Below are 11,978 nucleotides of genomic sequence, written 5' to 3'. Positions count from 1 at the left end.
CCGTGACCTGTCACTCCCTGTTCCGGGATATGGAACTGCGAACGCGGCCGGAAAGGAGCTCCATGAAGTTCTAGTAAACCGGTGAAGGCTGACGGACATAGTTCTTCTGAATAAAAGCAACCTTTTGAAGAATGGTTATGAAAACCTGCATTGGTATTAGACTTTCTGGTCTAATGCCGTAGCTAGTGCATTAAACACCTCTTTCTTATAATGAACTTGTTGAGTACGCTCGTACTCATCCCACTCTTAAATCCCCTGCTTAGATATGGAGGCATCGAAAGAGGATCTACAGTACAACTCGAAGGCTGAGGAGTCAACAACTACTTCAAGAGACAGTACCCTGTCAGAGGAGTCAGATACCACATCCAACAAGGAGAAAACCTAGGTTAGCCATAGAAGGGAACTAGCTTCCTAAACCTAGCTCCTATTTAGCTAGAATCTATTCATAGCCCCTATAGCTAGTCAAATACTCTATAAATAGAGTTCGTGATAGGATTAGACTTCGAGTCGTTCTTCTGGAGTTTATTTGCAGATTTACCTCATTATAAAGTAGGAGGCTGTGCTGATCTTATGTAACAGAGTCTGTATGTAATTCTATAGACATGCCTTGGACCCGCATATGTTTCTGTTGTACCTCTCTGAGCGATATAATGCTAGTGGAACGGTGTTTCATTGGTGTTATATCAGACTTGCATACTACACCATGCAGTGGTATGCCGGGTCACCACAGCTGATCCTGAAGCTACAGTTACGAAGACCATATTCAGAGTTGACAACTGTGATATGTATGCATATGTTACGCTTGACTACAAGAGGAAGGGAAGCTGGACTTCACTCATTCTACAAGAGCACTAGCAGACCGTTTCTCCAAGCTCCAGGGATACCACACAACAATAAGAAAAAGGAGTTATCTGGGGCTGTCAGGGAATTGATGATCCTTCAGACTTAAGGTTATGGTTTGATATATCATGGGTTTGTTCTGATATGTTGTTTTCATGCAACTCTACTGCCAGCTTGTGGTCGACAAATGGAGCTCCAATCGCCATGGGACCCCAGAGGTGCAACCACAACATGCAAACAAGGAACATTTGATGTCATGGCTGCAACATCTGTCTTCTTGCAAGTTTTCACCGGCCACAAGTATTACCTTGCTTTCAACGAAGTCCGTGCTAGCAGCAACTATCATCTGGGCAGCTTCTTCGATTGGGACTTCGTCAAGCATGATGACTCCATATACCTCGTTGAACTCTACAACAACCTGAGCTACTACTGTGACCCCGATCAAGTGAAGGATCATCGACTGCAATGGGATCTGGGTGGTTTCTCCATGGTGTCGGCTTGTCGGCTTGGGGACAAGCCGAGTTTCAAGGAGGGAGGGATGTTAGGAACCTATCCTACCCCTACTCATACCTGGGCTGTCTCCTGGGCCGAACATGCGCCAGCCCACAAAGCGAGCAGGACACTACAAGTAACTGGGAGGAGACATCGAGCAAAAACATCCAAGTTGGATCAGGAACTGGCGACGACGGCTCCCTTCTCTCCCACCTCGGCTCTGTTCCCATCCTCCTTCTTGCTTGTTCTTGTATCTAGCTACTGAATCCTCAAACTATCCCGTATAATTGTGCCTTTGAGTGAATCTGTACATTTGGCTGTTAACACAATGGTACCCGGCAAAGACACAATTGGACGCCAGAAAATAATGGTGCTCTGTAGCAAATTTTCCAAAAAAAAATGACAAGTGAGTTGCATGTATCTTGGAGCTTCGGACCTAATGGTTAACAAGGTGACTTCTTAGGCAACTCAGAAACAGAAATTCCATTATTTTTGTAAGGGAAGACGTTATTTTTATGCACTCGATCTATACACTTTCACACATAGTGGTCAATGTTTCCAAAAGTTGACCGCAGGAATCCTTCTTCTACAGGCCTAGCTAGCTAGGTACAATTTGAATAGTGGTTAATACAGAGACTTAAGACGTTTCCTACGCCTGTTTAGCTCTAGGCTATAGCTCCTGTGTGACAGGAGGAGATGAAGCATGGCGGCGAAAGCGTGGCAGGCCGATCTTACGGCCTGTCAGCCTGAGATCCTCCCTGATCCGGCTCCGGTACTCGCCGAAGGTGAAGCTCCTGTACAAGCTATCAATCTGGTTCCCCTCCGGCCGCCGGTGCGGGCGGATCACGGTGTCGTAGGACGGGCAGAGGAAGAAGGCGACGGAGAAGCGCTCCCGCGCCGGGTGCGCCACCACCCTGTGCTCCACGCTCCTGTAAACGTCGTTGCTCCACGCTTGGAGGAGGTCGCCGATGTTGACGACGAGCGCGCCGGGGTTGGGCTTCACGGTGAGCCACCGTCCGTCCTTGAGCAGCTGAAGTCCGCCGACGGTGTCGAGCGGCCGCAGGATCGTCAGGAAGTCGCTGTCCGTGTGCGCGCACAGCCCGAACGCGCCGCCGCTACCGCGGCACGGCGGGTACCGGTTCAGCCGCAGGAAGCACGTGCTCCAAGTGCAACACTTTGTCATCCCGTCGTCATCGTCGTCGTCTCCCTGCAGCTCCCTGATCAGGATCGATGCGAGCTGCTGTGCCAGCTGCGACATCGCCGTGGACACCTCCTCGATCACATACCTGATGTGGTTCTCGTGTTCGTCGTCGGCGGTGGCCACTTGATCATCGTGCCCGGCTGCCGACGGAGGCGTCATGGGGATGTGGTAGGCCTCGGACCAGGACAGCTGCTCGAGGGACGTGGCGGTGGGAGTGCCCCAGCGGTAGCTCTCCGGCGAGAAGTCCAGCAGCCGCTCGCCCACCTTCCGCTGGAAGGGGCGCCGGAACACGCGCACCTGCTCGTCGAGCAGACAGTCCAGGAGCGCCTGCGGCACGCCGTGGTTGATCACCTGGAAGAACCCCCACTCCGACGCCGCGCGCACGATCTTCGCACGGCACTGCTCGGCCGCCACCGCGTCTCCGCCTTGCTCTAGCACGGCGAGATCGATCACCGGGAGGCCGCACTCGTGGTCGTCGTCGTCGGCTGCTTCCAGTTCCCGCAGGCTGCGCGGGTGGTTGTCGTCGTCGAAGAGGTGCTTGTACGTGTCCATCAGCGGCGGGTTAGACTCGTCATCCATCTATCTGCCGTAATTACATTGCCGTCAGTCCGTAAGAAATTGTTGCAGCTTACAGAATGCGGTGAACTTAGATTGATGGATGGAGAGATGCATTTGACAAGTTATAAACAAGATAGAAATGAGTCATCGAGTAGATTGATCGTTGGATGATCGTATACAACAATGCTACATGCGTCCAAATGCATGTGCATAGCAAGTGTACAAGAACAAGGACCTACGCTGACTATTTTGTCTTGTACGTTGTGGTCACCGCTTCAGAAATTATAGTTCGAATTGTTGATAGACGAATACGGTTCCAAGGATTACAATCATGTGTCATGGATATGCTTGTACAATTTATAGGTCCACCCTGAACGCGCGATGTTATCAGCAAGGCCGGGTGTTGAGATGTTGCCTCACCATGTTTCCCGGTAACTCATATCTCACCACCTCACGTTCAGTTGTAATTCCCTCTCTGACCTTCTGTGGAAGCGTTGTTTCTTTGTCGGAGGCATTGCCTTGTTGTTGTTTTGACCCGACTGGTTCGACACACCATCAAAAATAAAAATTCTAATCCTAACCATCACAAGCTGCACTTGGTGACGGTGCCACTGCATTACGCGAACGAAGACCTACTTGTAGGTGTATATTTATCTCTTGTCATGTCTCGGCCACTATTATCTATTTTATGTACACTGTCCTGGTGTTTTGGCCTTGTTGCAACTCTAATAAAATTGTGGCTCCTTTGGATGCGGAGGCCACTGTGTATAACCTCCCCTTTTTAAAAACAAAATATCCCAACGTTATGAATAAGTCCTTTTGATCTATATATAAAAACAGACAATATTCCATGTCCAAGATATGGTTCGGAAAAAAAAACCTAGAAATATAGAACACATGTGGTGCTATCTGCGCTGGAAAACAAACAAGCTAGATGCGCTTTTATTCTACAAAACGTCGTTCATATTTTATGGGTTCACATTCATCTCAACATGTACAAGGATATTTTTACTTGACTTATACAATAACTACACAAATTAAAATAAAGATATTACCTTTGCTCTATCACCATTCATACATGACAGGAAACTTCTTAGTATTACGGTGTCAAGTGGGATCCATCTAAATCCCACTTGTAGTGCATTTTGTATTTTCTAGTGTAAATTTTGACACAAAAATTTAAACTAGAAAAGACAAAATACACTAAAAGTGAGATCCCGCCGGGATCCCACCTTGACACCCTACTTAGTATTTACAGACGATCCATTGCACCACAATGAAAGTTACGAAATATTTAATAGTTTGGTCAGTTGTCAGACTAATTTTTGACTCCTAACATATGATTAAATTATCCAGCAACAAATTTATGACAAACAAAGTCAGCAACTAAAACCCTCAACACAACCGCCCCACCACATAAAAGAAAATAAAAGTAATTAATAATGATAGGTAGTCGATTTTTAAACTTGCTCTTGTGTTTTATTACATTGAGCACTTATCTCAATGAATTTGTAACTTAACAAGTCCAGTTAAAATAGTATTATGAAAATTATTTCTGATTTCAATCATGAAAATGTGTTTCTCTGGATTTACTCACACCTTAGCCACAATAATTACTTTTTCCTTATTTAAAAAATAAGGATTTCATTCAAGGGTAACCATCAGATAAAATCATGAGCTTTCCGGGAGGTATTCAGTCTTCCGGAACGTGGGAATGTCCTGTGTCGCCCTAGAAGAAATTTGACGTAAGAGAAACATATATTTATTTTCGGATCAATATATATCCATGCACAGATGTCTTTGGGTCATTTAGATTGGCTCGTAAGTTGTACCATCATATTTGCTATCGAAAGGTGCTTGGCAATATATTTTCTTGAGTATTTTAAGTAGTTTCATGTATAAAATACCAGTGGTTGTTTTGAAAAATAAAAAACCAATGTTACAAACTTGTTAATAAATGACCATGCAAACCTGAAAATGTTCACCTAGACCTTGTTTACTTCTTTCGTATTTCCATCCCCATTGGAGCTGGGGATGGGAGGCGATTTGGTGTTCACCTAATCTCCTCACATTCCCTTAAATACTCTTTCCCAAAAATACACTAATATGATGGAGAGCTTTTAGTCTAACCAAAATATGAAGATGAGAGAAGATATCTCGAGATTATTCCCTCCAAACCTGAAAAAGTAAACGGACGAGTGGAATTTTCCAGGATTCGGGATAATTTCCTCCGATCCCCGTAAACACACTAGAACTAAAGGCCCTAGGAAATCTAGTTGGGAGGATGGGGGAAAGAAAAGAAAGAGATCATGAATTCTATACACACGTAACTAAATAGTCGTCGATCGGGCAAAATAACAGCATCACGTGATGAATGTACATGGGGCCGCCGTTTGTCTCTTCTCGATCTGTGGCTGCTCTCTCGGGCCTGTCATGCATGATTTTCACTAATTGCACATGCACCTTATCTTGTCTTACATGCATGCCATGAGAGTACAAATGCGTGGAGATCATACAGACAAATAAACAAAACTTACATAGTGCACGTGTGTTTTATACATATGATGCCTATGCTTATCACCAACACACGCTCGCACATATATATATAGATCATACAAACATGCATGCATATGAGTCATAGCAGAAAAATAGGGTTGTAAGCTATTCTAGAAGATTTGCATGTATAGAATGGATTGTCCATACAATATGTATTATTCAAAAACTATGTACTTCGATGAAAATATTTGAAAAAAATGAATTAAAATTGCGAAATTTGCTACTGTCAAACCTGTAATCCTGATAAATGACTCAGAAAGAAACAGCAGTCAGCACTAGCTCAGCGATCTTTGCAGAAATATAGGTGCCGTGGAGTGGGGTGTATATTGGGTATGTATGTACGTATTTTGATAACCAGCTCTTGGAATTTGAGAGGTTTCTGATACCTAGCTAGATTAGCCAATTCTAAATGGTCAGCTGGCCTATATATAGAACGATTGGGAAATTATGTTGCTCTTGTTTTAGGACACACGCATGGCTAGCTAGCTGGTGTGAGGGGGAGTAGGTTGGTAGGCTTCCAAAAGAGAAGATGACGAAGCATTCCTTTTTATGAGCGTCGGAGGCTTGTGCTGAAATGTGTGGAGCGTTGGAAGTGAACGTTGAGACATGCCCCTCCTCTCCCCTCCCCTCTCCCTGGCTTCTCCTCTACCTTCTATTCCTCTCCCTGTCATCTTTCTCTACCTTCCATTAATATTCCTCTCTCTCTCCCCCTCTCATGCATCGATCAAACCTCTCTCTCTCCACCCCTCTCTCTATCTCTCTCTTGATTAGTTGGTCACTCTAGACAGACGGACGTCTCATGCATCACATCCATCCGTTGATAGTTGGGGTGTCCGGTTAAGTGTGATCAATCCAGTACCACGGAGATGATCAGGGATAAGTGGCTAGTGTCATGCCGCTTCTTCTCTGCCGGCCATTGGACCGGGCAAGATTTTCTTACACACAATGCCGGCCTTTTAATTAGGCATGTAGAACTTCACTTCCAATCAGATATTTTTGCTTGTTTTTCTGCATTTTTTTCTTTTCTAAAAAAAACCATTGTACTAGTTTTCCTTCTCACCTGGCTGCTAAGAATTGCGGCTATGCGCCTACCTCTTCTCACCTGAATCATGGCTATGCTTAGACTAGAGGGTAGAGACATACTTATTCGACAAAGAAAATATATTAATATTACGTGAAGATACCAATTACATCCAGCCTTTGCAACAACGCAGCTTTCTAAAGACACTACGGATGCACACACAAAAAAGCTTAAAAAGGAGAAAAGTACCGCTACAATGATCTATTCCTTTGTAGCAGCAGTACAAACATCACTAGCTAAGACAACACCTAAAGTCCAATTCTCCAAAAGTGACTTCTTCAAGAAGGAAACAAAGCACAAACATCGTAGTCGCCCGATCATAGATCATAGATTTTCACCCATGAAGAAAGCTCACGCTCTCGAAACAATGTCTTCAACAAGACCATTATCAGGCACAACCAATTAAGGTCAAGATTTGGATTTTTACCCTGAAAGGTAAGACCTTAAACTTCAACTGTGTTGTCGCCCCCATTTGCATACTGTAGCTACGAGTCTCGAATCACCAATCAAATTTCTCATCGCCACAAAGACTCGAACCACCATTATTAGTCATCGGTTCTCGGACTCCATGGCATTCTGCGCCAGGCTAGGGCTCTCCTCTTATCGACAAAAGTGACATTCTTCACCTTTGCCTTCACCATGGAACGTAAAAGACATGTCCCATGATGGCAACAGATAGGAGAGCTTTGCAATGCTTCCTCCTAAAACCAAACAGTCAAAAAAACATAGGTCCGCACAATGAATCCCATCAGATCCAACAATATGTGTGAACACACACGTTTTAGCAATGGCTAACTCGTGTGTGAATTATTAGCCACGGCTTAAAATTTTGGTCCGTCTAGGTTTATTGCCATATCTTAAACGAGCAGGAACTAAGCTCAGGTGTAGCGTATTCCAGCCAAGTTGCCTTCTGGGCTTACTTTCGATACGTGTTGCTTGCTCGCTTCCTCCAGAAAGCCACACGTACGTTGGCTATGAGGCAGCTTCCTCGAGCTCGCCCCCGGCCTTTATATAAATATTTGCGCCTCCACCCTCTTGGAATCCAGCATCTCTTTGGCGCACACAGCGGCTCGCATTGAAAATACATCTTTCCTATCTTCTGTGTGGCAGTCCCCAATGCCGACAATGCATTGTGTTGAGCATGTATCTCTTGTTGGGGAGGAGCACTCCTCCCACTACCGGACCACGACGACAGATCTTCATCCCCAAAATTCAGCTCCTCAAATGAGGAATACGAGGAAGCAGCGGGTGACCTAGACTTGATGGAGGAGCATTACTTCAAGTCACTCCGCGAGGAGAAGCTGAACGACAAGAAGCAGTAGGTTGTACGCCAGAGGCCACTCCCCACAGACATGTCCATGCATTACGTTGTCTGGAGTTTCCCGTCAAAAGGTTTGACAAGATTGCCCTGATAAGAGAAGCCATCGTGGAAAGGGGAAATGCCTAAGAGGATAGGGAATCAGGCTCTATGAAGGGCTTAGCCGCTCGCCAACGTCATCATCATCTCTGATGACGGGGAGGGCATTTAGTGTGTAGTGACTAATTATTAATTAGCTAGTGTGTAATGAGTTGTTATTAATATAATGTGTTAAGTTAGTGGTCTTTTGTAACATGTAGCTAGGGCAACCATGTTTTGTTATAGCCCTTCCAGCCTATAACCAAATATTATGAACTATGTTCTACGGTTATTAGCTAGATAATTTAGCTTTGTTCCATCGTATCTCAAACCCATTTATATTGTTGTGTTTTATGTAGAAAACCACTGATGAACTAGAAATAATTATCCCAATGTTGCATACGATTTACTCACAGAAAACATTCGGTTTTTCTATGATCGCACATGGTTTCTTATCTTCCTCACACACGGTTTTATAATAATAATTGTTTGTGAATAAAAGGAAAATTGTAAACTAGCCTACTAGTCAATTTATCGTGGAAGTTCCATTTCTCAAAAATGAGTACCAAAATGTAATCCAATTTCCTACTCTTCGATAAGTTCAACGGTGAAATAATTCACATGTTTCTATGTCTGATAAGCGTGTGCGATAGGTCATCTCGCACATGTTTCATATTAGACGAATGGTGTGCTTAAGGGACTACTGCAGAATATGATCTAAAGAGCAATTGTGTGGGGCAGTATGGCTCATTAGGGCCCAACAAACGTAACCCTTCCTACGTAGTATATATTTGAACAAACACCGAGAAATCTCCACTTGACATCCACCTCACCTCTTTAGGATCAGAAAGCACGTTTGCTCCCTGGAAAACTCACCTAGTTGGCGAGGCGGAAGCAAGAGGTAGCTCTTGAAAGATTTTGTCACTAAAATGCTGATGACCTCACACCGGCGACCTCTCCATCGTGGACTCATGCCTATCCAAGCGGTCGAATGCTAGAGGTGCCGCCGATAGCGCCAAGTCAACCCGGCTTCTCCTCGCCCGCACCGTGGCCAACGCCAGCCATCTTGTCACCCTCAACAAGGTATACATATGTATCTTACTTGTTAAATCCCTATTTATAGTACGGATGTGCACAATTACCAAGACCGGATGCATTAAAATATTCCTATGTCGTGGGTGTGTTCGATTTTTATACTCATTAGCTCGAGTGCGTTCGACCGGATCAATGAGTTCGCTACAATATCTTGATTCGTTTGACCAGATATGTGTGTTAGATATAATTTTATGGGCGGATTGGATGTGTATGGACCGAATCTATATGTGCTAGATATTGTGTACTTATGACCAGATATATGCAATGTATTAGGAAAATTTGCTTATGTGGTAGAAGTTCATTAGTTAGGCATGTGGTAGAAGTTGATCCATGGTTACATCTTAACATTCTTACTTTTTAATAATAGGGATATTATTTTGATGATACTTCATAAGAAGATCTGATTACTGATTTTAAGTCATGTGTATTATCAGCTTATGCTAATAACATGTAGACAAAGACATGACCAAGTGCAAAGGCCTGCGAGTTTTCTACTCCCTCCAATCCTAATTACTTATCGCGGCTTATTTTCTCTATGATTTAAATGCACGATAAGTAATTTGGATCAGAAAGAGTACCACTCACACCTTTATTGTAGAAAAATCGTATTTCTTGTTCTCTTCTCCATGTAGCTTATGATATACCTCTTATAGCTGCATTTATGGGTAAGTAAACTATTTATTTGACTTGCATTTAATTTTTCTATCTTTTATGTGTTTATATATTCTCACTTTGATGATATTTATGTGTAGTATTCACTTGATGGTCGAGTTGTCTCACTTGAGGAAGTTGAGGAAGTTGTCCATTACGAACCTCACTTAAGGAAGTTAACGAATGCATCTCACTGCACGAAGTCAACAACTTTAGAAAGTCAGCAACCGCAAGAGGGCACAACAAGGGTTATACTGCCATCATAGTCTTCGGAAATCAGTGGTAGTATTATCTTTTGACAAAGACACAACTGAAAGTGCATGGAGCCCCCATGTGTGGTTTTGGTAATTAATGACAATCCCTATGGACTAATGTTTGCATTGAGTTATATTTGTAGGAGTTGTCCATAGGCAATTCTTGAACCATATGTTGGCTTCAAGGTTGCAATAAGAAGAAATTGATGAAGGATATCAAGTGTCAAGTATGTCTTGAAGATGAAGATGAAGTGAGCCCTCAAGTTACTTCAAGACATCAACATGATGAAGAATGAAGAAATGAAGTGCAAGTTCAAGATGAGCCATCTCGAAGAGATCCTTTGCTTGAGTCTTGCCATCCAAATGAAGAAGATCAAGTCTCAAGTATGTCTTGAAGATGAAGATGAAGTGAGCTCTCAAGGTTAACTTCAAGACATCAACGAAATGAAGTGCAAGTTCAAGATGAGCCATCTCGAAGAGATCCTTTGCTTGAGTCTTGTCATCCAAATGAAGAAGATCAAGTCTCAAGTATGTCTTGAAGATGAAGATGAAGTGAGCTCTCAAGGTTAACTTCAAGGCATCAACGAAATGAAGTGCAGGTTCAAGATGAGCCATCTCGAAGAGATCCTTTGCTTGAGTCTTGCCATCCGTATGGTGATCATGGATATGTGAAGATGCACCGAAGAAGAAGCTCTCCCATGGTGGATTATGGGGGAGCAATCCACAAGACTTCGTCAAGCAAGCACAATCAAGAAAGGCGTTCCATCTTGTTGAGGTCAAGATCATCGTCATCGAGCTCAAGTGGAATGCGCAAGTATAAGGTTTGCTCTTGATAGGGTTTCTTTCTCACCGGTCTCATAGTGTAGTTGGAGACCGGTTTATAGTTTAGTTGCCGTACTATCACGAGGGCTCTCGAGTGAGTAACTCGATCGTATCGTTCGGAGAGAGCTCAAACCTTTGCATCCTTGCATCATCTTTCTTGGTTGTTATTTGGACCTTATCTATGTGATGTTTTAGAGCTTGTGCTTATTCTCATGACAAGCTCTAATTCATCGAAAACGGATTTCGCATAGATCACTTGTTGCGTTTTTGATTTTGGTTCATCATCTTTCTTGGTTTTATTTGGATCTTATTCATGTGATGTTTTAGAGCTTGTTCTTATTCTCATTACAAGATCTAGTTCATCGAGAATGGTTTTTGTATGGGCAACTTGTTGCATTTTTAAGTTTGGAGGTTTTAACCGGTATGTCTATTTTTAGATAGGTCAAACCTTTCATCATTTGTTTCTATCCTACATTGTTGGATCATGATGGTTCTCTGCATGATATTGTAGAGCTTGTTCATAGCTTTAAAACAAGCCCAAGATCATCAAAATCGGAGTCCGGATGCTAAAGTTATGCCCGTTTCAGTTTGATGTTTCTGCCAGTTTTCAGGGGGCGGATATTCTGGCCCAAGTTTGGGGCGGATAATCCGGCCCCCCGAAAAATCCGGTTTTTGGGAAAATCTGGCCAAATATCCGGCCCCCATCCAGGGGCATGTTTTCTCATGTTCTTAGCCGATTTTCGGGGGCCGGATTTTTGCAATAATCCGGCCTGGGAGGACCCAAACGGTCATATTTCGATGGGAGGGGGTATTTAAGACCCCCTTCTTCCTCCTTGGGCAGCTACCTCTTCCCCTTTGTGCTCTCCACCATTGTTGACCTTGAGAGCTTCCCTTTCCCTCTACTCCTATGCTTCTTGAATCTTTTTGAGGGAAAAGGAAGAGGAGATCTAGATCCACATTTCTACCAATCAAATCCCTCTCTTTGTGAGGGGAATCCACTAGATCTAGATCTTGGAGAAATTTGGTGTTCCT

General features: G+C 43.6%; 1 protein-coding gene across 1 annotated transcript; it reads right to left on the bottom strand.

The window, feature by feature from the left end:
• Positions 1-1,775: 1,775 nt before the first annotated feature.
• Positions 1,776-6,176, bottom strand: LOC127334158 (gibberellin 2-beta-dioxygenase 5-like). The gene is made up of 2 exons (XM_051360579.2): positions 5,880-6,176; positions 1,776-3,116 (listed from the first exon to the last, which is right to left on the bottom strand). Exon 2 carries the CDS (start codon positions 3,110-3,112, stop codon positions 2,003-2,005), a length of 1,110 nt encoding a protein of 369 aa, XP_051216539.1. The 5' UTR covers positions 3,113-3,116; positions 5,880-6,176; the 3' UTR covers positions 1,776-2,002.
• Between the last annotated feature and the right edge of the window lie 5,802 nt (positions 6,177-11,978).

This window comes from Lolium perenne, chromosome 2 (genome assembly GCF_019359855.2).
Source record: "Lolium perenne isolate Kyuss_39 chromosome 2, Kyuss_2.0, whole genome shotgun sequence".
Classification (NCBI taxonomy): domain Eukaryota; kingdom Viridiplantae; phylum Streptophyta; class Magnoliopsida; order Poales; family Poaceae; genus Lolium; species Lolium perenne.
This window is presented reverse-complemented; position numbering and strand designations above follow the sequence as displayed.

Excerpts from the sequence above, each read along its gene's own strand:
- LOC127334158 (XM_051360579.2), bottom strand. The coding sequence starts at position 3,112 with ATGGATGACGAGTCTAACCCGCCGCTGATGGACACGTACAAGCACCTC.